Source organism: Papaver somniferum, chromosome 4 (genome assembly GCF_003573695.1).
Source record: "Papaver somniferum cultivar HN1 chromosome 4, ASM357369v1, whole genome shotgun sequence".
NCBI classification, from domain to species: Eukaryota; Viridiplantae; Streptophyta; class Magnoliopsida; order Ranunculales; family Papaveraceae; genus Papaver; species Papaver somniferum.
The window spans coordinates 62575274-62601940 of NC_039361.1; the positions used below are offsets into that span (position 1 = coordinate 62575274).

Consider the following 26667-nt stretch of genomic DNA (forward strand, 5'->3'; position numbering starts at 1 on the left):
TGCCTCTATCTTCTTCCTGCAAACTTAAGGCCGATCTTGAAGTACTAGAACCATAACCTTGTTCTATTCTTCTTTCCTCTTCAGTGATCAACCTTTGCTGCACATCATCAAGCTTCAACTCATCGCTCCCTACGGAATTGCTAATGGTTGTCCTTGCAGTCTCCCAACTCTTTGGTAATGACGACAACAACCGTAAAGCTTGAACTTCATCATCAAAAGTAATACTAACTTTTGAAAGCTGAGAAATAATCGATTTAAACTTCCCAAGATGTGCTGAAATCGTTTCGCCTTCTTGCATCTTCAGATTAAATAATTGTTCACACAACATGATCTTCCCCAAGGCTGATGACTTTTGATACAACTTTTCAAGTTTATCCATAAGATTCTTCGTACTAGCTTCCTCTTGTACGTTATTGTAGACTTCCTCCGTTAGACAACTACGGATCACGGCTACACACTTGCGATCAAGAGTTGTCCATTCATCGTCTTTGCGTGCTCCCTTTTTCTCAACTCCACCCAATGGATCAGCAAGGTCTTTCTCATATAGGTATTCTTCCATCTGAGACTTCCAAAACGCAAATTTCTTCCCATTAAAAACTTTAACCCTAGCTACCGTACTTTCGTTATTATCACCTATAACTCCCACTCCAATCGTACTACGATAAACCCTAAAGCTCTAACCCGAGCTATGATACCAGTTGTCAGGATTTTCTTAGGGAATCACTGACAACCGCGGAATAACGGATCTTGAGATAGTATGATGAATAATAAATAAACCAAGCACAAGCAACTATGAAAATATGAGAAAGATAAATCAACTCACAAGACATAAGATTTATAGTGGTTCGACCAATACATACAACGTGTATATATTGTCTACGTCCACTTTGAGCCGCACCAACTCAAATCCACTATGAAGAAAAAGGATTACAACGTCGTGTGAATCCCAGCAAACCCTTGGTTACACCGCAACAATTACCCGAGACGATAACCTTGTCTCTTGTTCCTCACCAATATGCTCTCACAACGAAACCCTAACTTTAGCCCTAAAAGTTATACAAGAAATCTCTCACCGATCTCTTAATCGTTTTTCTACACAACACAATTCTACAAGGCCTAGTTACTTATTTATATAAGTTACAAACTTGGCCACCAAGAATTATAACCGGATTAGGAAACCCCTTTCCTAAAATATCACGGCTAACTTTAGAAAATAATTAATTAGTCTTCAATTAACTAACACTAAATCATCTCCATTAATCACTCTTGTTAATCGGACCTTGTGATACCCTGATGTAATATAGCAACGTATTCAGGATTGGCATAAAAAGACCAGGTCTGGTACAGATAAGTACAGCTATGTTATGATCTCCACCTTTCTGTTGTATCTCTTTGGCAACAGCTTCACGATTGTCGTAATCCAACTTCATCGATCATTCGAAAGTCCGTATCTGACCATTGATCTTATCTTTTGTCACCTGATCGTACTTTTGTCACTCATCTCCTGCTAAACGATCAATAAATTTTTTCCCCTCACTTATATAAAAATCATCTTTTGCTCTTAGTTTCTCGTTTTCTACGTACTCGTTCCAAGTTGATAGATCCCCCATTGCTCCTTATCGTCTGTGTCGGTGGTAGCCGTGATCACAAATCTCCTTCTTCTCCACTTGTAGGGCTGTCAATGGATGTTAACATAACGGATATTGTCTCTTCCGCTGCCGCTGCCATTAAAAATTAGCGGATATCCGTTATCCGTTAAGTTCCGGCGGAAATAGGAAAATCAAAAACGTTGCCGTTATGTTGGATTTACCGGATAACGGATATTTATCCGTTACCATCCGGTACAAACAGAAAATAGGCTAAAAACACATATCAGCTATTAAATCCAACAAAACAGGTTCTAAATCCATGCCACACACACAAAAACAGACATACAAATATTCAGATGTTCTAGGCTTCTAGCAAAAGAAAAAATCATGTTTTTTGAAAAGAAAAAGACATCTCCATGACTCCATCTCCATTTTCGACGATACACAAACACAACACAAGTGAAAAAATTTACACGTGCAATACGCACGTTAGCGGATAACGGAACTAAACCTAACGGAAATGCACGGTTCCACTACCGTTACGTTAAGAAGGGATTATCCGTTAACTTATCGGTATCGGATATCCGTTATCACTATGTCGGACAGTAGCGGTAACGACTAACGGATTATCGGTATCGGCTAACGGAAAATCGGTATCCATTGACAGGCCTATCCACTGGTACTCACAATCCCCTACTATTTATGTGTTGGTGATTCCATTCCCCTAAGAAATAGAAGCTATCACGAATAGGAAACCTCCTCCGGAACCGACCTCATCCCGACCGTGAGTAAGAAATAGAAAATGTAGTCCTTTTAATTACGTTTAGGTAACCTCTTAGATAGCGGACAACCGAAAGCAACTTGTTTGGCTGGGAAATCTACGGGAATATAAGCAACTCGAACTTCGAGGATACCAATATCTCTCAAGGCTTACATAGTATATGTGACAACATTTTATTTGTAATCCAGGAGATTATGCACGGAAGAGTCTGTTTGTAAGTTTCTCTATATTCTCAATTTTAAAAAGTCTGTTTTGCTTAAACTGTACATGAAAGTGAATCCATCTTCTTAGCTGACCTCAATAATTAGAGTTGTAAATATCGAGTATGAGTGGTGCCAGTACCACGGCGTTACATGCCAGTTCTGGAAACCTTTAGGTTCATGCTCCGGCAGCAGGCGCATCATGTGGGAGATTTAACTAGCGCATTCTAATGTTCTCACATAAAAGTACACAAACGGAAGTAAGTAATGGCTAGATGGAGACGGAAAGCAGTAATCGGTGCTTACAAAACAAACAGCTTTCAATAACAGCCAGCAAAAACAGTGGTAGACCTATGTAAAAGCACTACCTATGTAGTCAATAAAAACAACGACGCTGTAAGAAAAATAATTTTTCCTGTGCCCCAACAATTTTAGGCTGTAGCCTAGCTAGCCTAGTCTATATGACGGCTATACTTGTTGTTCCAAGAGAGAGAGACCCACAGATACAGATTAGGGTTCATCAGGAACCAAATCACAACCCAGAATGAGTGCATGTATGTCAAGCCAATTAGAAACTGTGTAAAGAGTACCAGGAGGACCCTTCCACTCACAATCTGACGAATAGCCACTTTCGAAGAATTCCCTCTGTTTCGCCACAGTACCCTCAAACAATGGAACAAATCTAACACCAAACCAGCCTCCCACATCCCTTATGCATTGGTCTGACCCCAAAACGATGCCAATATCAGCGTTTAGAAGGCATAGCAAGTCTTCCACTGAGTAACCGATGTAAACAGTCGCATGCGGCTTGCCATGTTCCCTTTCATATTTCTGAATTGCGTCATTGAAATATGAAAATTTTGCTGAAGGAGATAGCGCCATTCTACGAGTTACTGCACCAGTTTCGTAGTCAAACTCATTTCCATTTAGGTTCAACTTGTCTGATTCACCTATTCAACAACACACAGATTTAGCTCAAAAGATAATCGAGTTATATTGACTAATTCAGGAATGAAGACCTTAATACCAAAAGAGAATGTCAGAACTTATTACGGCAAAAGGTTCAAAATAGAATTATAACAAGCACTAAATCTTATATCTGGTAACTTTTGTCACAAATAAATTTGAAAAACGAAAATTTGATCTCACTAAATACTGTGAATCTATAACTCTAACAAAGTAAAATTCCAATTTCTGGAAGTCATGCTAAAGGAGAGAAAGGTCTGACCACTACCTAAAGAATAGAGAAAAACAGAATAAATTATGAACCTGGGTAAACATAGACACGGCCCAAAGTGCTGTACTCAGTGTCGTGTATGGTACTTGACACGACAACTGAAAAAAACTAGGAAACAGTGACAGGGTGTACATGTCATGTGAGTAGTTCAGAGTCATAGAAGGATATGAGCAGAGATTTAGCGAACTACATGCACATAAGAAACCACTACTAAAGAGTAGAAGAAATCAGAATAGCATACAAAGATGCATTTATTACGACTTCCTATAGATAGAGAGCAGTACAAACCTGGAAGTGCCGACCTCATTAGATCCTCACACCAGCATGAAATTACATGGACTGATGCATTCAGTGCTTCGTTTCTGAAAACCTTTTCAAAAAAATTCACACAACCATAATAGAAATTCATTCTTGTCCCCGCGAGCTGCATCCGCGATAAGCTTAGACCCTTCAGGACACCTGTCTCAATTATTCTTGAAATTCCATTATCCCTGATAACGGAGAGCTGCTCAAGTACTTTGCAAAGACCGTCGTAGTCAAAACCCACAGCTGCACCAACGAACAAATATAGAAGGCTAATGTTTGCTTTGTTCCAGTATGAACCTAAACAATTAAACCACGCTAAGTGATAAAGATTTCTTACCTATCGGAATGGCCAGAAATTTCAGCAACCATTTATCCATCTCCCTCTTATCAAAGACAACAATAGCATCCCATGCTTTTTGCAAATCCGCACGTGACATTTGAAGATGTGTGTTCCCTGGACGAGGCCTTCGACCAGGACGAGGAGGCAGCCCAACTATTGACTTCTCTTTGGCACTTGACAATGTCATTTGTTCTAACCCTTGCAAAGAATCCACAGCAGTGCATGCAAAGTCAAAAACAGAAAATAGCAGGAGACGATCCTCCTCACGATTATGCAGGAGTGATACAGGGATGAGCTTAGTAGGCACAGACAGGCGAGAATAGAAAAACTCTACTTCAAGCTTCATAGCTTGATGATAAACCTCCCCCAGGACTTTACGCTCTTCGTCCGTCAAAGAGTTGCTTAGCCAATCAAGTAACCCCTCAGTTTGCACAGTTAAGGCCTGAACAGAAAAGCCAGGAGTTCAATTTAACGAAAGTGATTGAATGTGAAAACTCAAAAAGATCAATATCTGAAAATCAGCAAAAGTGATTGAATGTGAAAACTCAAAAGATCAATATCTGAAATCAGCATACCTCGAATTCAGCAGAGGAGTATCTATCAATCCACATATTGAATCGGCGAGGTCGTTTGTTACGTCTAGTGAGTGGCTTAATAAGCTTAGCAAGCGTGGCAGAGACCCGCACACATGGTGTTATAGCACTAAGAACATGAGCAGCAATCTTCAACTTCTCAGCTGGGGTTGGAATTTCAAGATGTACCATATCTTGATTACCAGACGCAGTGGCTAACAAGAAGTTAACGTATTTGGCTGTCACAGAGTGCTGAGTGGTCTCTGCTGTAGGGTCTAAATCGCACTCCTGAAATGTAAAGGTTCTATTCACATTATTTAACAGAACCTTAAGTACTGCACGTATAAGAAATAAAAACAAGTATCACCTTAAACTTAGATGATGCAGTTCATATGAAGCCAGTGTTAATTAATAAATATCCTTGATGCTCGGCTTTCGGCCTATCAACATTTTGGTTTCAGGCACACATTTTTGATGTTCAAAGAGGCCAAGACATGTGTCTTAAGGGGTTTTTATTCTTTAAGGCATAACAATAAACCCTACATATAACGATAATTTAAAGTGTCGAAGTTTAAAGAAAAAAGGTGAAGGCTGTAGCATGCAAACAGTAGTAACTAAGTATGTTTAGTTTAATACGTATACTTATGGAAATCGTATATGGGTAGTGTCTTATTGACTTCCATGATCTGCTATATATTAGCTATGAGTTGCGTTCATCAGTTATTTAGTTTCCAAGCACAATTCTATATGTCGCCTGTACCTAGGTTTCGTGGTGCAACAGATCTGTATACTAAAATTAGAAGAAAGGTTGTGAGGAAGTCACTACATGAGTGAACAGTTCTCATCAATAGATTAAGCTTTAGGTGTCATTCCTGAGATAGACAACACATGTCACGCGATCTTTTCCAAGTTCAAACCTCACAAGACTCGACGGTTGATAGGCCTATATCACCCTAATTTGAAGCTAATCAGGAAGTCTTGGCATCTGACAAGGAAAATAGGGTAAAGACTAACTTTACCCTGGCCTGCAAATCCTGGTGTTTCTCTTAACAAACGTGATAACAGTATTATGTCTGTTCCTGTTAAGAAACTTGGTACTTACAAAACATTCAAAGAAAACAATAAACTGACCAGAAGTTACTCTATAATCATCATAATCATCAAAAAAGCCTAAAAAATTGAAACTCCCATTAACCCTAACCTAACAAATATCTTCTTCATGATATTCTTGCAACAAAACTGAATTCATTACAAACTTACTTGGATGAATGAAGCATGCCATTGGAGTTCTTGTGTAATAAAATTCCTCCTCTCCAAGATTGCAGCCTGTACATCCTCTTGCTGATCCTCTAAAGATTCTAACACTATATCAAAACTGAAGAGAAGTGCCAAAAACAAGACACACATGAGAAAATTCACTTGAACAAGAAACTTATAACATAAAATTCAGACAAGAAAAAGGAACTTACGCCTGTGGAAAAGCAATCAAGAAATGACCCCATTGATTGATGTAATGATGAAAATCTCTCTTATGCAAATCTCCAGAAGCCAAACAAACATTCAGAGGTGAGTATAAGCAACACACAGCTTCTTCATAACACCATGCCCAACATGATTGTGAGAATGTATAAACCATTTCTTCTTGATACCTGTTCAATCACCAGGGTTTAGAAGAAGAAGATAGATAAAGAGAAGAAGAAGAAGAAACTAGGGTTTCTTGATGAGTTTGGAGAAGTAATTTAGAAGACAATGAGAGCAAGAACGTAACCAAGAAAGAGAAAGAGAGAGTTCTATTAAGTTGACAGTGATGGACCATTTTTTGTCTGTTGTCAACAGGCTCTAGCAGTACGGTGTAAGTCACCAGAAAGGAATTCACCGTATTTAACGAAAGATACGGGCGGAAAATTAGGATATGAAACGATCACTCATGAGCAACTTACCTGAGTTCTTTCTATTTTGCTTATTTCGTCGATCCTGTGCACTTGCATCCGCACCAGAAGCGTGTACATTGTTGCGACCGTGGCACTGCTCAGAAAACGACGGTTGAAATTGAACATGGCTTGCTAGGAGATGGTGGTAACAGGGTTAGGAGGAGTAGGATCGGTTGTAACAAGGTAAAATCCATTCCTGAGCAATGCAGCGTGCAAATCGTTATATCCGACCCTGGCATTGGTAGGAACTGGATTGTTTACCATTCCCACCATAATCCATCCCAAAGACAAAACAGGGAATTATGAATTTCTCCATCCTGCACCGAAGTATGATATGAAATGAAATGAGATGAAATTATTAGGTTTTGATGAAAGTATGACTTTTGACTCCCTCAAACTAGAAAAATTACGAAAGGGACACGATTTCACAACGCATGACTTTTAAAAATCAAAGAAAAAATCTCGGGAATTTGGGTAACTCGAAGTTGAAGAAGAAGAAAATGAAAATACCTAAAATGAGACTCTCTCTTGAATGAATCCCTAGCTTTCAGTGGGAGAAAGAGAAACAACAGTACAGTACTACAGTACACAAGTTAACTCCAGATTTGGAGTGAGAATTGATATCGGCCATCGTGATTATTTTATGGGCGGACAAACTACGTGGCACCACCAGACATTTGGGTGGACCCTACTTTAAGGGCCACGTCTCACGTGTAACTCAATGTCAAGGGTCCCGACTCCTGATATCTGCATCGGACTCGGAAACGAGTCAGACCCTCTTGATATTTTTCACATCTGACTCGGATATGAGTCAGCATCCGAAAGATATAGATGGCATTGGGTTTCTTACTTTCTCTCTCGTGTGCCTTGTGTAATTGTGATCTGGGTTGTACCACGATTAATCCTAGATTCCTAACAGACCGTTACTTGGCTGACTGACTTACTAGTTTTTAATTGTGGAAATTTTTGAGGAACTCAAGTGTGGTTCCTCTCTCTTTAACAAATCCATCAATAGAATGATATGTATATAGCCCAAAAAACAAGATCTAAGGTCAAAAACAATAGTTTAGAATTATATTTAAATTTTCATAATGTCTGATGGACTAATTTAACCTTAGTTAGTTATATATTTTCAACATTTTTTTTTAAAATTTCCTCTTATTAATAATATGATTTCAGGTGAATTTCCTCTGTTGTGGTTAAAAGCTGAATCAAGCTCTCTTTTTAGAGCTTCTGGCCCCACCAAAGAGTATTTCAACCAATAGGAACTTTTTGTTTTTCACACCACCAATACTTGGTCTAATAACACCACCGAGCTTATTTTTACTAGGTAGAATATTTGGTTTCCAACGAGCTTCAAACCTAAAAGAAGAAAAGAAAAAAGAATTTTTTTTTTACGGTCTCAATCATCTATCAAACTCTAATCATCGATCTCTGCTACTATGGTTTACCGAGTCTCAATCATCTATCCTCAATCTTACGCCAACTATTGGTTTCTTTTTTTGATTTCTTCTGTACCGGTGATAAAATACATGAAATCGGGGCATCCAATCTTACGCAACTATTGGTTTCTTTTTTTATTTTTTTTCAAAGAACAATTTACTGGTGTATGAAATCGTCTCAAGCACTCAGGTCTGTAAACAATTCCAATTTCTTATATCTGTGATTTCTTACTCTATTTCATATAAATTTTGAATACGTATCAATTAGGGTTTTTTAAATTTTGTGTTTCAGAAGCTAACACTAGCAGCGGAATAGGGTTCTTGATTCCGCCTCAAATAAAGCAACTACACCCCGTTTTTCAATAGTTGATTTACGCTATGGCTTCTTTATGAAATTTCATGAGGTTTCTGCATCTATATTTGCTTGCATGGAGTAATATACATTTGTATTACCACTTTTTTCACTTTTGTTGATATTTTTAATTTGAGATTATGTTAGATTTTCAATCATGTTTCTATGTAGTAATTTGTGCTCAATGGTTTGATCACAGATTTTGAAGAGGAATTTTTATATTGACAAAGAAATATACACGTGGGAATAATGACTGGATACAGGATGGGATATGGTGCTAACACTATGAGGTATCTGCATCTTTAGAACAATACACATCTTACATGCAATTAACTCTCCGGTAAAAAAAGAGTGGTAAACATTTATCTTAATTTAATACTAATTCTCTAAAATCTGTGGTTGCGATTGATTTTCCGACATGAATAGGGATTAAGGTCGCAAGCAGTGGTTGATTTCATGGTGAACACATGAGGTATTGCTAACTGCAAACTTCTCCAATAGTTGGCGTGCATGAGGTTCGTGAGTATTCTTAATTCGGGATTGTGGCGGTGGGTGTCTTTAAATCTTTGTTTGGGAAAGGTATATATAGGATCTTTTTTGGAGTTAGCTCAATATTTTCTATACAGGTTATTGTATGCTTATAAAGGGAGGATTCAAAATAGACCGAAAAAAAGTAGCCTGTAAAGTTGAATTGGCGCATCATATAATGTGTAAAGCACACTTACTAAAATTTGATAGTTGGAGACTCTTCTCTTCAGTATTGGTGCTGCTGACTTCCTTTCCTACTATTTGATAATTCAGTTCGTGTTTCTCTTGCTTTTCTAAAATCCCACTTTCTCTTTCGAAAAAGAGCACACAAAAAATAACTATGATCTTACCATTAACAGGTTGTCAGTAAGTTAAGTAAGTGATGGAGAACTATGTACACGGGTTCAGAAGTCTGCATGTTGTGATTGCTACACTAGGGAGGATAATACACATTGTGTCCCTCTTCTCGAAGACCAAGGTAACATATTTTTTATTGGTTACACTAAGCAATCAAATAACATATTTTTATCCTTTCAAGTACCCATATATGAACATACACCATTTTGCTTAAACTTTTAAATTAGTTTGGCTGTGTATGTAAATGTTTGGTAATTGTGTCTGCTTAAGGGTGCACACGGTACGGTTCGGCTCGGTTCTTGAAGAGACCGAGTATCTGTACCTCCTTAGCCTCGGTTCCAAAATTTTGGACCGGTACCTGTACCTTGTACCTCGGTTCCGGTACCATTCGGTACACGTCCGGTACCAGGTACGGTTCCGGTACCAGTCGGTACTTTTCCAGACATAAATATGTCTTTTTCTCTCACAACATAAGTATCTGTTTTTTACCTGTTTTTCAATATATTAAGTAATATCTCAATCAAAAAACAAAGCACCAACTAATAAGTAGCAATATTACTAGCAAATCAAACAAACAAAGTCTTGAAAATCTGAAAAAAGAAGTAGCAGTATGCAGTAGCACACAAACTGACAAACACACACACTAAAGTCTTGAAAATCCGAAAAAAGAACAAGTAGCAGTAGGCAGTAGCCACATACACACATACTAAGTCTTGAAAATGAGAATATCTTAAAAAAGAACAACTAGCAGTGCATCTAGTGCTGCAGTAGTCTTGAATCTTGATCTTCTAATCCATGTCAGCAGCACTTGTGGTGGCATCAGTGTTGATAGGACCAAGTAACGCTGCAAAAACAAATAATCGCAGTTAGTAACTATTAGTCTATATCTATTACTGCCAAACACAAGTAATAATGTAATATGTATATCAGCAATGTATATGTTTGTACAATTGTATGTTACCTTCTTCAAGTTCAACATCATCATATGGTATGTAATCAGATAGAAGATCAAGTTGTATTGGCTTCCTTAGCCAGCTTTGTGTGCAAAGCAATGCCTCAACTGTCCTTGTAGATAAAAAGCTTCTACAAGGACTTAAGACTCGCTTTCCTGTGCTAAAAGCAGACTCAGAGGCAATAGAAGACACATGAATGGCTAATATGTCCTTAGCCATATGTCCAAGTATCTTATACTTTGTATTGTTGGTCTTCCACCAACCCAATAAGTCAAACTCCTCATCATCATCTTATCCTTCACCTTCTTCATATTTGTCAATGAAATATCTATCCAACTCTATTTTTCCCATGTCATCATTTGGGATACTCTTGAACCTCTTACTCCTTGACATCAACTCTTTCATACAATTTGGCCATGCCCCTGGTTTACTTACACTGCTTTGGCTTGTCCCTGGATAGAACTAAGTCTAAGGCTCTAAGCCTAGTGCTAAGCATTAATTATGCGATCTCTGTGGGGGCATCTCTTAAAGTGCTTCCACGATGTTGTTGTTCCATTTATGCAGTTGTGAGCCCTATATATCCTTCCACAGTAATTGCAAATGGCTTCTGCAACATTTCTCCTAGTGAAATGACGCCATATTATGTTCCGATCCCTAGCTGGACTTGATGCATCCATGAATGATTGGTCACTGACAAACAATATATACACAATTCAAACATGAATCATTGCTGGAAAAAAATCTAAAGAACACAAACAACATGCATTCAAGACACCAAGCTGAATCCATAAATCCAAAATCTAATTGGTACCCATTGTCAGTTGAAACTAGATGTTACCAAGATTTTTAACTTGAACCAAATCAGCAAAACAATTGGCATAAATAAGAGATCCTTACCTTGTAAGACCGGATCTCAACGATTTTTTTCAGTGAAGGAGCAGCACATGCACATCGGTATTGCTAAGCAGAACATCCTACTAAAGCCAACAAAAAATTCAGTCTATAACATCAGATACATATGTAATCAAAATGATACTAGCATTTCAGAAAACACAAATTCAATTAAGAAATTTTCTGAAAGGAGATTGAATTATCCAGTGAGAAGAAATGATTCATAATAAAGGCAAAATAGGGCTTTAGGGTTTCAAAATGATAACACTGGTAACTCATTCATGTAATCAGATCAATAGAAACTTTCAGGATAGACAAAAATAACATCAAGTAATTTTTTTTTCATTTCATTAGATCTGGAAACTACAAATCTAGATTGCATCTTACCAAATCGAGATTTAATGAACCCAGTAGTCAAAAATAAAAATCGAGAGGTGGTGTAATGAAGATCGCGGAGTTGAAGTCTTGAATCTTAATACAATGATACAACAGAAAAAAATTCGTCAATCACAGGCATAAAAAAAATTAAAAACAAATTAAACAAAAAAGATGAAACTAATCAAAAGAAATGACGAACCTGATTTCTAAGAGTGAGAAATTAAGAGATGATTGAATATTTGAAACAAAGAAGATGGATTTAGTAATGGGGTTCTTCACTTCTTCTCCTTCTCAGAGAGAGGAGACGGACAAAAAAAAGAAAGGAAACTGATAAGAGAAACCCTAGCTCTGTTATGTTGGCTTATATACCCCCTCTAATCTAACGGCTATTACTAATCTATGATCCCCTAAATCTAACGGCTCTTAATATTCGGTACTTTCGGTCCGGTACGACACGGTACTTGTAATGGACCGTGTACCTGTACCCCCAGACCCCGGTTCCTATTTTTTGGACCGGTACCTGTACCCCGTTCCTCGGTTCGGTCCAAAATCAGGTACGGTTCCACCGGTTCCGGCGCAGTCCGTCGGTCCGGCTCGGTTCCTGTGCACCCTTATGTCTGCTGCAGTTTTTGAAGTTGAGGAGCGGTGCTAGATTAGATTTTGCGCTCATTCGTGCTCAACTCTCCATGCTATAGAAGAAGATAATACTGCTCTTAGCTAAATTTGGTTAGCATTTGTACATCTAATGTTCATTATGTTGGAAAAATATATCCTTTTGATGTATTAGTGCTAACCCAATTCAAGCTAGGAAAACATATACTACTCTCCCATTTTACATTGCTGCTACGCTAGCTTCAAGCAAAGCTCAAGATGACTCTTATCGCCATACTTGTTTTCAACTTGCATAATCTTGCTTACTTCATTCCTTGGTAAGTATTAATAATATGATTTCAGGTGAATTTCCTTTGTTGTGGTTAAAATCTGAATCAAGCTCTCTTTCTAGAGCTTCTGGCCCCACCAGAGAGTATTTCAACCAATAGGAACTTTTTGTTTTTCACACCACCAATACTTGGTCTAATAACACCACCAAGCTTATTTTTACTAGGTAGAATATTTGGTTTCCAACGAGCTTCAAACCTAAAAGAAGAAAAAGAAAAAAGATTTTTTTTTACGGTCTCAATCATCTATCAAACTCTAATCACCGATCTCTGCTATTATGGTTTACCGAGTCTCAATCATCTATCCTCAATCTTAGGCCAACTATTGATTTCTTTTTTTGATTTCTTCTGTACTGGTGATAAAATACATGAAAACGGGGAATCCAATCTTACGCCAACTATTGGTTTTTTTTTTCAAAGAACAATTTGTTGGTGTATGAAATCGTCTCAAGCACTCAGGTCTGTAAACAATTCCAATTTCTTATATCTGTGATTTCTTACTCTATTTCATATAAATTTTGAATACGTATCAATTAGGGTTTTTTAAATTTTGTGTTTCAGAAGCTAACATTAGCAGCGGAATAGGGTTCTTGATTCCGCCTCAATAAAGCAACTACACCTCGTTTTTCAATAGTTGATTTACACTATGGATTCTCTACGAAATTTCATGAGTTTCTGCATCTATATTTGCTTGCATGGAATAATATACATTTGCATTACCACTTTTTTCACTTTTATTGATATTTTTAATTTGAGCTTATGTTAGATTTTCAATCATGTTTCTATGTAGTAATTTGTGCTCAATGGTTTGATCACAGATTTTGAAGAGGAATTTTTATATTGACAAAGAAATATACACATGGGAATAATGACTGGAGGATGGGATATGGTGCTAACACTATGAGGTATCTGCATCTTTAGAACAATACTCATCTTACATGCAATTAACTCTCCGGTAAAAAAAGAGTGGTAAATATTTATATTAATTTAATACTAATTCTCTAAAATCTGTGGTTGCAATTGATTTTCCGACATGAATAGGGATTAAGGTCGCAAGCAGTGGTTGATTTCATGGTGAACACATGAGGTATTGCTAACTGCAAACTTCTCCAATAGTTGGCGTGCATGAGGTTCGTGAGTATTCTTAATTCGGTATTGTGGCGGTGGGTGTCTTTAAATCTTTGTTTGGGAAAGGTATATATAGGATCTTTTTTGGAGTTAGCTCAATATTTTCTATACAGGTTATTGTATGCTTATAAAGGGAGGATTCAAAATAGACCGAAAAAAAACATGTAAAGTTGAATTGGCGCATCATATAATGTGTAAAGCACACTTACTAAAATTTGATATGATGTTGTGGAGTTGGAGACTCTTCTCTTCAGTATTGGTGTTGTTGACTTCCTTTCCTACTATTTGATAATTCAGTTCGTGTTTCTCTTGCTTTTCAAAAATCCCACTTTCTCTTTCGAAAAAGAGCACACAAAAAATAACTATGATCTTACCATTAACAGGTTGTCAGTAAGTTAAGTAAGTGATGGAGAACTATGTACACGGGTTCAGAAGTCTGCATGTTGTGATTGCTACACTAGGGAGGATAATACACATTGTGTCCCTCTTCTCGAAGACCAAGGTAACATATTTTTTATTCGTTACACTAAGCAATCAAATAACATATTTTTATCCTTTCAAGTACCCATATATGAACATACACCATTTTGCTTAAACCTTTAAATTAGTTTGGTTGTGTATGTAAATGTTTGGTAATTGTGTCTGCTGCAGTTTTTGAAGTTGAGGAGCGGTGCTAGATTAGATTTTGCGCTCATTCGTGCTCAACTCTCCATGCTATAGAAGAAGATAATACTGCTCTTAGCTAAATTTGGTTAGAATTTGTACATCTAATGTTCATTATGTTGGAAAAATATATCATTTTGATGTATTAGTGCTAACCCAATTCAAGATAGGAAAACATATACTACTCTCCCATTTTACATTGCTGCTACGCTAGCTTCAAGCAAATCTCAAGATGACTCTTATCGCTATACTTCTTTTCAACTTGCATAATCTTGCTTACTTCATTCCTCGGTAAGTATTAATAATATGATTTCAGGTGAATTTTCTTTGTTGTGGTTAAAATCTGAATCAAGCTCTCTTTCTAGAGCTCTGGCCCCACCAGAGAGTATTTCAACCAATAGGAACTTTTTGTTTTTCACACCACCAATACTTGGTCTAATAACACCACCAAGCTTATTTTTACTAGGTAGAATATTTGGTTTCCAACGAGCTTCAAACCTAAAAGAAGAAAAAGAAAAAAGATTTTTTTTTTATGGTCTCAATCATCTATCAAACTCTAATCACCGATCTCTGCTATTATGGTTTACCGAGTCTCAATCATCATCCTCAATCTTAGGCCAACTATTGATTTCTTTTTTTGATTTCTTCTGTACCGGTGATAAAATACATGAAAACGGGGCATCCAATCTTACGCCAACTATTGTTTTTTTTTTTCAAAGAACAATTTGCTGGTGTATGAAATCGTCTCAAGCACTCAGGTCTGTAAAAAATTCCAATTTCTTATATCTGTGATTTCTTACTATATTTCATATAAATTTTGAATACGTATCAATTAGGGTTTTTTAAATTTTGTGTTTCAGAAGCTAACACTAGCAGCGGAATAGGATTCTTGATTCCGCCTCAATAAAGCAACTACACCTCGTTTTTCAATAGTTGATTTACGCTATGGATTCTCTACGAAATTTCATGAGTTTCTGCATCTATATTTGCTTGCATGGAATAATATACATTTGCATTACCACTTTTTTCACTTTTATTGATATTTTTAATTTGAGCTTATGTTAGATTTTCAATCATGTTTTTATGTAGTAATTTGTGCTCAATGGTTTGATCACAGATTTTGAAGAGGAATTTTTATATTGACAAAGAAATATACACGTGGGAATAATGACTGGATGCAGGATGGGATATGGTGCTAACACTATGAGGTATCTGCATCTTTAGAACAATACTCATCTTACATGCAATTAACTCTCCGGTAAAAAAAGAGTGGTAAATATTTATATTAATTTAATACTAATTCTCTAAAATCTGTGGTTGCAATTGATTTTCCGACATGAATAGGGATTAAGGTCGCAAGCAGTGGTTGATTTCATGGTGAACACATGAGGTATTGCTAACTGCAAACTTCTCCAATAGTTGGCGTGCATGAGGTTCGTGAGTATTCTTAATTCGGTATTGTGGCGGTGGGTGTCTTTAAATCTTTGTTTGGGAAAGGTATATATAGGATCTTTTTTGGAGTTAGCTCAATATTTTCTATACAGGTTATTGTATGCTTATAAAGGGAGGATTCAAAATAGACCGAAAAAAAACATGTAAAGTTGAATTGGCGCATCATATAATGTGTAAAGCACACTTACTAAAATTTGATATGATGTTGTGGAGTTGGAGACTCTTCTCTTAAGTATTGGTGCTGCTGACTTCCTTTCCTACTATTTGATAATTCAGTTCGTGTTTCTCTTGCTTTTCTAAAATCCCACTTTCTCTTTCGAAAAAGAGCACACAAAAAATAACTATGATCTTACCATTAACAGGTTGTCAGTAAGTTAAGTAAGTGATGGAGAACTATGTACACGGGTTCAGAAGTCTGCATGTTGTGATTGCTACACTAGGGAGGATAATACACATTGTGTCCCTCTTCTCGAAGACCAAGGTAACATATTTTTTATTCGTTACCCTAAGCAATCAAATAACATATTTTTATCCTTTCAAGTACCCATATATGAACATACACCATTTTGCTTAAACTTTTAAATTAGTTTGGTTGTGTATGTAAATGTTTGGTAATTGTGTTTGCTGCAGTTTTTGAAGTTGAGGAGCGGTGCTAGATTAGATTTTGCGTTCATTCGTGCTCAACTCTCCATGTTATAGAAGAAGATAATACTGCTCTTAGCTAAATTTGGTTAGCATTTGTACATCTAATGTTCATTATGTTGGAAAAATATATCCTTTTGATGTATTAGTGCTAACCCAATTCAAGCTAGGAAAACATATACTACTCTCCCATTTTACATTGCTGCTACGCTAGCTTCAAGCAAAGCTCAAGATGACTCTTATCGCCATACTTGTTTTCAACTTGCATAATCTTGCTTACTTCATTCCTCGGTAAGTATTAATAATATGATTTAAGGTGAATTTCCTTTGTTGTGGTTAAAATCTGAATCAAGCTCTCTTTCTAGAGCTTCTGGCCCCACCAGAGAGTATTTCAACCAATAGGAACTTTTTGTGTTTCACACCACCAATACTTGGTCTAATAACACCACCAAGCTTATTTTTACTAGGTAGAATATTTGGTTTCCAACGAGCTTCAAACCTAAAAGAAGAAAAAGAAAAAATATTTTTTTTTACGGTCTCAATCATCTATCAAACTCTAATCACCGATCTCTGCTATTATGGTTTACCGAGTCTCAATCATCTATCCTCAATCTTAGGACAACTATTGATTTTTTTTTGATTTCTTCTGTACCGGTGATAAAATACATGAAAACGGGGCATCCAATCTTACGCCAACTATTGGTTTTTTTTTTTTCAAAGAACAATTTGCTGGTGTATGAAATCGTCTCAAGCACTCAGGTCTGTAAACAATTCCAATTTCTTATATCTGTGATTTCTTACTCTATTTCATATAAATTTTGAATACGTATCAATTAGGATTTTTTAAATTTTGTGTTTCAGAAGCTAACACTAGCAGCGTAATAGGGTTCTTGATTCCGCCTCAATAAAGCAACTACACCTCGTTTTTCAATAGTTGATTTACGCTATGGCTTCTCTACGAAATTTCATGAGTTTCTGCATCTATATTTGCTTGCATGGAATAATATACATTTTCATTACCATTTTTTTCACTTTTATTGATATTTTTAATTTGAGCTTATGTTAGATTTTCAATCATGTTTCTATGTAGTAATTTGTGCTCAATGGTTTGATCACAGATTTTGAAGAGGAATTTTTATATTGACAAAGAAATATACACATGGGAATAATGACTGGATGCAGGATGGGATATGGTGCTAACACTATGAGGTATCTGCATCTTTAGAACAATACTCATCTTACATGCAATTAACTCTCCGGTAAAAAAAGAGTGGTAAACATTTATATTAATTTAATACTAATTCTCTAAAATCTGTGGTTGCGATTGATTTTCCGACATGAATAGGGATTAAGGTCGCAAGCAGTGGTTGATTTCATGGTGAACACATGAGGTATTGCTAACTGCAAACTTCTCCAATAGTTGGCGTGCATGAGGTTCGTGAGTATTCTTAATTCGGGATTGTGGCGGTGGGTGTCTTTAAATCTTTGTTTGGGAAAGGTATATATAGGATCTTTTTTGGAGTTAGCTCAATATTTTCTATACAGGTTATTGTATGCTTATAAAGGGAGGATTCAAAATAGACCGAAAAAGTAGCCTGTAAAGTTGAATTGGCGCATCATATAATGTGTAAAGCACACTTACTAAAATTTGATATGATGTTGTGGAGTTGGAGACTCTTCTCTTCAGTATTGGTGCTGCTGACTTCCTTTCCTACTATTTGATAATTCAGTTCATGTTTCTCTTGCTTTTCTAAAATCCCACTTTCTCTTTTTAATTTGAGCTTATGTTAGATTTTCAATCATGTTTCTATGTAGTAATTTGTGCTCAATGGTTTGATCACAGATTTTGAAGAGGAAATTTTATATTGACAAAGAAATATACATATGGGAATATTGATTGGATGCAGGAAGGGATATAGTGCTAACACTATTAATGAGGTATCTGCATCTTTAGAACAATACTTTGAAAAATCAAAGAAAGAAACTCGGAAATTTGGGTAACTCGAAGTTGAAGAAGAAGAAAATGAAAATACCTAAAATGAGACTCTCTCTTGAATGAATCCCTATCTTTCAGTGGGAGAAAGAGAAACAACAGTACACAGGTTAACTCCAGATTTGGAGTGAGAATTGATATCGGCCATCGTGATTATTTTATGGGCGGACAAACTACGTGGCTCCACCGGACATTTGGGTGGACCCTACTTTAAGGGCCACGTCGCACGTGCAAGTCAAGGGTCACTATCTCCTGATATCTGCATCGGACTCGGAAGCGAGTCAGACTTTCTTGATACTTTACGCTTGACTCGTATGTAAGTCAGCATCCGAAAGTTGTAAACGGGCATGGATTTCTCAACTTCCTCTCATGTTTATTTATTTATTTATTTTATTTATTTTTTAATAGGATAAGAGAAATAATTTCACTGATAAAATTAATCAAGGTTTACATTGAGTTTATCTCTTATAAAAGATTTAAACCATATTTGAAGTACAAAGTTCCAAGTTTCAGAAGTTCTAAGATTCCTAGCTTTTTTGGCTACGTTATTAGCTACTTCATTTGATTCCGTGTGCACAAATGTGCATTTCCAATTCATAAAACCTTCTAACAAATTCCTGCAATCCTGGATTACATTATTATTTGTCCGCTTGACAGATCCTAAAATACCATTGATGGCATTCACTACATTCAGGCAGTTACCCTCCAAATGCATATTATGCACTGCCTCAGCCTTCGCCTACTTTATTGCTGCAAGTGCTGCCAAGGCCTCAGCCTGCTCCTCATCATTCGCTATTCCATGGGTTGATTGAGCACCCCTACACATTCCTGCATCACTAAAAGCAGTTAGTTCAATTCCCATATACCTATTGTTTTTCAGGAAAGCTTCATCAAAATTGAATTTCTGAAAACCATTATCTGGTAAACTCCATGGTGTTACAATTCTGCTCTGCCCTGTATTATTTCTACCTGCTAATATTCTCATGGAATTTGCATTCCATTCATTGACATCCTTGTTAACCTGACTTACCATATTGTTCACCTGAACTTGTGCATTGTTAAAAACAACATTGCATCTGAGATTCCATATTTTCCAAATAGCAAAGCCAACAAAAGTGATTAAATTCACCTGAACCTCTCTTTGATTACCAGTAGGTTGAAACCAACTAGTAATCCATTCATGCATATTCATATTACCAATATTACCTGCAATATTAGAGTCTAAGGCAAACCACAGTCTTTTAGTAATCTCCCAATCAATGAAAAGATGGCTTAAAGTTTCATTATCCCTATACAAAAAGGACATTCACTAGGAATTGCAGAAACATACCTAGAAACTTTGCTTCTAACAGAAACACAGTCATGCATCGACTTCCACACAAAATGTTTTATTTTTTGTGGCAGATTGAGCTTCCACAAGGATTTCCATTGAAACTTGTCAACCTCACTACCATGAATATCCTGAATAATGCATTTGTAAGCTGATTTAACACTAAATTGGACATTAGGAGTTGGTTTCCACCTAAGAACATCCTTACCATTTTGGGGTATTCTAATCTTACATATTTCACTAACTGTATCTCTACCAAAGAGACAGTTTAGAATGTCAAGATTTCACTGCCTAGTTTCTTGAGTTATGAGCTGATTTACTGTTTTCATATCACGAGAAGCAAAATTTGCATTAAGATAAGTGTTTCTACTAGGTACCCCTTATCTTTCCAAATCTCAATTTAAGCCCCATCCCCAACTTCCCAACAGTAATGTTTCCTAATCAGTTCCAGGCCCCTGCAAATACCTTTCCAGATCTAGGAAACAGACTCATTGTTAGTAGCATGAAAGGGATTAGAATTAAAGAAGTACTTATGGCATAAAATATGGACCCATAAAGCATCTGGCTCACTAAGAAATCTCCAAGCCAACTTAGCTAGAAGAGCAGTATTAAGATGTTCAGTTTTCCTAATATTCAGGCCACCTAGTTCAATGGGTTTTGAGATGACATCCCAATTTATGAAGTAACCACCTTTATTAGGGCCTTTTTTATTCCACCAGAACCTCCTCTGGATAGTGTCAAGCTTATCAGTCAACTTTTTTGGCATTGGGAAAACAAAAAGATGATGTGAAGCAAGAGTTCTTAGGGTAGATTATATAAGAACAGTTTTACTAGGTTGATTCACATATTTCCCTTTCCAAGTAGCTAGCCTACTTTCACAGAACTCTCTTAGATGTTTAAAAGTCTCCATTTTATTCCTTTGAAGTAACAATGGAACACCTAAATATTTATCAGCAAGACCTAGATTTTTAATTCTAAAAGCAAGTTCACCGCCACACTTTCCTATAAAATCACGTTCACCACCACCATAGTCTTCCAGGAAGACTATGGGAAACATGATTTTGGATATCTTCAATAACATGGAAAATAAAATGGTTTTCACTTTTAGATTGCCGCTACAACTGGGGAGCGTCTTGTGTTATATAAATATAATGGATATTTGTTGGGATGAAGAGGCACCTCTAATGAGTGTGATGGTTCACATAAGATACAACCATTCCCATTGGACACCTTATGTGTCTTTTGGAAATGAAAAAGCATGATTCCCCTATAAGTAGTGATGATTGGCTTATTTGTATGCAATGAAGAACATCAACTCTCTGTGTTTTTTTTCCTTTCTTCTAAGCATCATCGGAAACTAATCCTGTGTGTTCTTGGTTGTGCCAAGGTTGTACAATCTTTGAATCCGACATTATTGTGGGGTTTCAAGTATCCTGACGATAATATTTATTGACCTATTTGTACTCGCCAATCTAATTGGAAAGGGTCGAATAATTGTCGAAAAGAATATAGTATTAAAGCATTGAACCCAGAAACAACATTCTTTTCTTCACCCTGTTTTAGTGTCAATTTTCGAACACATGATTGTTGAGATAGAGAGGGGATGGGAAATCATTCAAAACGAGATTTCAAAGTTGATTAATGTCCTTGAACGCGTTCCTGATTCACCAAGTTAAGGTTCAATTTACTCTAAATTTTACGATCCGTGCCAAGGAAAACGTCAAGAGGAAATATTATTTCCTAATGATGAATGTAAAGAGGTTTACGATAGATATGAAGTTGCTTATAACGAATACTTGATTCGTAAAGTTTAACCATCAATTCGAGAGAAGCATGACGATGTATCTATGTTGCAAGAATTTGTTAAGAGGTGTGCAAATGACGAAGGATTTGGTATCTTGGGTGTCTCGCTATAAGTACTTGAGTGCTGAGGAGAAGTTGTTGAGACAAGCTTAAGGTATGCTCCTTGAAGAGGACCAACTGGGTCATGAATATGAAAGGCCATGTCATTGTTGCGGGTGAAGAGTTTAGCCGGTTAATTACTGGACCATGCACTGACTCTCTGTTAATATTTAGAAGATGCAGCGGTAGCCTGTAAGTAACTGTTGGATATTTTCAATAAACATAGAAAAATAAAATGATTTTCTTTTCTGGTTTGCTGCTACGAGGGGAGAGTCGTGTGCAATGGATGTTTGTTGGAGATGAAAAGGCATCTCCAAAAGTGTGTTGGTTCACAAAAGACACATACATTCCCATTAGACACTATTGGTGTCTTTTGGGAATGAAAATGCATCTCCAATAGGCATGAGTCCCCTAAAAATAGTGATGATTTATTTCCATTGAAGCATGGAAAAACATATTAAAATCTCTGTTTTCTTTTCTCTCTAAGCATCATCATAATTCATAAATTGTGTATTCTTGGTTGGGTCAAGGAGTACAACTCTTGAACCATACAACATTGTTAGGTTTTCATTGTATCCTGAAAACAATATTTCGCTGACCGATTGTACTCGCCAGTTATTTGGGAAATGTCGAAATAATTGTTGAAAAGAATCACAGGACCTTGAAACTCTAGTGATACAACATTCTTTTCTGTTCTTTGAATTCATCCTCTGAGTATCCATTTTCCAATAGTTTTCAGCAATTAATTTTCGACAACGGAGGATGAAAGTTTAAACGATCTATAGTAAGAGAGACGTACACTTTGAACGGAGTGGAAAGAAAGGTTACAACATCAGTTCTGAAGTTCTTTCACGAAATACAACGTCAGGAATCTTGTTCTTGTCTTTTGATGTGTGTCTGTGGATTATTGCTTTGGGGTCTGTCATACTATGAGCAGTTGGGATTTTACTTAATTTATGATTGGAAAATAAACTCCAGTTGGGCTTTTACTTAATTTATCATTGCTTTGGAGTCTATCATACTATGACACATCTCTAGCGGCTTGTATTCTTTGCAAAACGATGAAACTGAAACAAGACAAAGGAAACTAGAAGGAGGGGAGTTGGAAAATAAACTTCAAATTTGCGGTAGACATTGGGAGCATGGCATTGTTATGCGATGTCGTTTCAAAGATTGGCGCATAGATTCTTCTGGTTTCCGTTAAGGAAACTTTAATGAAATCAGATAAGTAGCCTTTTATCTCTGACTCTGTTCTATTCTTACGGTGATTACATGGATCATAATTTTTATTGTCTAATTAAGTGTGGATAGTGGATTGGAGGACTATCCCCTGGTAATTTATGATTCATATATAAATCCACTAGTTTGGATTCTAAAGCCATAATTGACTTCTTAACTGTTTGAACTCAAATTGGACGGACGTGTCTTTTCATTTGAAAAGAAATGTTTCATATGAGTGGCTGATTTTTATTTGTGATATGAAAAACAATGTTAAAATTGTAAAAACGTCAGCATTCTTATTATGGCTTTGAATCTCTTCAACTTTCATATGTTGCTGTATTTTATGGGTGTTTTTGAAATTGTTCATGAACTGATTAATGAGATTTCTGCAAGAAATATTGTTTCTTAGATTAGATTTATATCCTTGAATATCCAAAAAAAGGTTTTTCATCCAACTTGAAAGTCTAATCCCTGCAGTTCCCAGATTTTGCTATACCCATACTTGGAACTAGTAGTGATTTCATGATTAATGATCATGAGATATGGGGGAGAAAAAAATGCTTTCTTATTGCAATCACTTGGAACTCTCTAAGCGTGTGTATTTTTTATTTCTTAGAGAAGTATTCAATAACTGGTTCCTTGAATACGCCCAAAAGAGAAATAAAATTTGGATATGCTCATTGGTAGTGTACATTAATATTGGCATCTTTAGTGTATCGGTCGTTGGATTTAATGTGTTTCCTGTAGGAAATGTGAGTGACATGTTTTGGTAGAAACTAATATTGTTATAAGTTTGTAAGCCCATTTCATGATATTTAGTTGCATTTTTTCATATGAGAATTGTCACGAAATGGAAGGGAAAGATGCTGCATGAGAGTGTCATGTAAACTTTTCTTGTGTTTGGTAATTCGTCAATCATTGTTGAGAAAACAATTTTACAACACGAATATAGTTCGTGCCTGAGGAATTCTAAATTTTATAAAGTCTTAAAAAATCGACCATGTGTTGATTGAAAACAGAAGTTGTTAACCCTGTACAAGCCAGATAGAGTTCGTATCTTTTCTAAGATACGATGTTACTTGCAGACAACTTCCATTACTGGTAATATGAGAGCCAAACCCATAGGATCTATATATGCATATTCTATTGGATTTGAAGATATTTTATAATTAGGACTTGTGCATGAGTTTGATAATTGGTTCTCTTATAAGTGGTGTCAGACGTGAAATTTGTACTGCCGCTGACCAGTAAGATAATGGTATGTCCATATTCTAATTTGGATAACCATTTCCAAGAACTCTACTGGAATATATGTGGGAAGACTACAATAAACATTGTACAATTAAAATTTGTGCTTAGTTATTTGTGGTGATTGAAATATGATTGTGAACACATAAATCACGAAGCCATCCACGTGTTCACAAACAATATTCGCATACATTCTAATTCTAGAATTGTACGTCGTATGCGTATCGGGATGATTATATCGATTCATCGACTCGAAGTCTTCGGGCTTGTCATTATCTAGTCGAATATTATCATAGATAATGTTCGTATGAAGAAACAAACCAAGAATCAAGCATAAATATAAAGCATATGAAGTTTAACGCTGAATGTAAGGTGCTGAAATGTAAATGAGACAGATTTACGTGGTTCGGCACTAAGGTCTACATCCACGGGGTTTGGTGTTTCACTATGTACTGAATGGTTACAAAGATAGTCGAATGACTTTAGAATATACATAGGTCTGCGGAAGTAGGGGGATTACTTACTCTTCTTATTTCTCTCTCCTATATTCTCCTCTAATTTCTCTCCAAAATGGTCCACCTTTCTCTCTTAGTGGAGAGGGGTATTTATAGGGTTGGAACGTGGGTCTCATTTCTGAGGTGCCGTTGTAATCTTATCTTCTTGTGCTTTGTGCCTACTACGCAGAGGTCTTCGGCATATGTCGCGGCCTGAGCTTGAATACGAAGGGTTATCCTTGCCTCTTCCACGAGCTGATTGACACGTGTATATCTCTTTGGTATTTAATGCGGGTAGATGGATGTCTGCTCGTGTCAGGAAAGTGTCTCTTTGTCTGGTCACATCTGTGTCAGCCAAACTTCCTCTCGGCCGTTGATCTGGGATCTTCCTCGGGATTGGGTGTGTTAACACCCAAGGGGTATTATCTGGTGCTCCTCTGAGCCATCATACCTCTGTGGTCCTCTGTCCCTGACCGTCAGATCTGCTGACCGATGGCATCTTCTGATGAGATGCTTGCTAGCATGTTGATGTCTCGCTTCGCATGCCTTCCACGTGTCTCTTTCTGTACACGTGGTGGATGATGAAAGGTGTACATACAATTTGCCCCTCTTCTTCTAACTTGGGCTTTTTTGCAATTTTGAAGAAGAAAGGTAGTCCTACACGTTTCCCACTTTGCATTAACTTTTCCCGTAACTGCTCCTTGGTACGAGGAGCAGTTATTGTTTTCTCTAGCTTCATAAATAGGAAAGAGAATGTGAAAAAAAACTTTTATCCTCTTCTTGTCAGTGTTCATTCTCTTCTTGTTTTCTTATTCTTGTTCTTTAGTCATTTATTATCACCGTTCTTGTGAGGAATATAACATTCAATTTTCTGTTCCTTTCTTCTGCTTCTTTCGTTTTTGATTGTTGCTGCCCCTGTATCTTTTGATGTCTCCGATCCTCATTTCTTTGACTGCGGTTGGTGCTTGTCGTCCTCTTCTATACAGGTATGGGGTTTTTCATTAGTTGTTTATCATTGATTTATCTATGTATCTACCCGTTTGTCTCCTGATGTTGTGTTCTTGGTTTTGCGATGAAGATCATACATATCGAAGCATATATGCTTGCCCCTGTTCTTTGTTATAGCGTCTGTGAGTCTGTATCTGAGTATTATCCCTGGAGTCGGATGGAGTATTTTTTAGTTCTTAGGGTTTTTAATGTTTATCCGGATGAACCATCAATTATGGGTTTTTTTGATCTTTAGTGATCTCCTCGTATTCTTCTCTAAACTGTTTTTGTGTTTCCTTGTAGATATGTCTGATCGTCCGCGAGCTCCTTACCAAACCCCGCCGTCTAGTCCGCCAAGGTCCCCTCCGCGTAGAGATTCTGACAGATCTCCACTTGGGGTCATAGGGTTTCATCTTCTTCCGGTGCGAAGATTGTGCCTACTAAGAAAGGGGATATGCCGAAGGGTCCTTCTGGATCTAGGTATGCTGTTAACCGCGCCCCTTCTCGTCCTCGTGAAGATTCTAGGAGTACGCAGGCTCCTCCTCGTGATGAATCTAGGAGTACGCAGGCTCCTCCTCCTCGTACTGAAATAGTGGATGCTCCGCCCCTTCGTTCAATGGCTCCTCCTTCAGTGCCTCCGCAGAAATCTTTGCCGCCTCCTCCCGCGGTTTCTTTCAAAGGGAAGTACTCCAAGGCTACTATGTCGAGAGATGATCCGTCTACAAATCTTCCTTCTAAAAGGAAAGCTTCGGAATTGGGTCCTACTTCTGATTCCGCAGACGAAGAAGAAACTGTCCCCGTGATACGCATCA

At 37.0% G+C, this 26667-nt stretch overlaps 1 protein-coding gene across 2 annotated transcripts; it reads right to left on the minus strand.

Annotated features, from left to right (window-relative positions):
- Nucleotides 1-2854: 2854 nt before the first annotated feature.
- Nucleotides 2855-7519, minus strand: LOC113275700 (bifunctional TH2 protein, mitochondrial-like). Of its 2 annotated transcripts, XM_026525246.1 has the most exons (8): nucleotides 7467-7519; nucleotides 6966-7273; nucleotides 6495-6674; nucleotides 6286-6400; nucleotides 5029-5313; nucleotides 4451-4895; nucleotides 4096-4356; nucleotides 2855-3520 (listed from the first exon to the last, which is right to left on the minus strand). In XM_026525246.1, the coding sequence occupies exons 3-8, from the start codon at nucleotides 6659-6661 to the stop codon at nucleotides 3081-3083; spliced, it is 1713 nt and encodes a 570-aa protein (XP_026381031.1). In that variant the 5' UTR covers nucleotides 6662-6674; nucleotides 6966-7273; nucleotides 7467-7519; the 3' UTR covers nucleotides 2855-3080. The 2 variants fall into 2 exon arrangements, with proteins under 2 accessions (XP_026381031.1, XP_026381030.1); XM_026525245.1 differs by having other exon boundaries at nucleotides 6966-7501.
- Between the last annotated feature and the right edge of the window lie 19148 nt (nucleotides 7520-26667).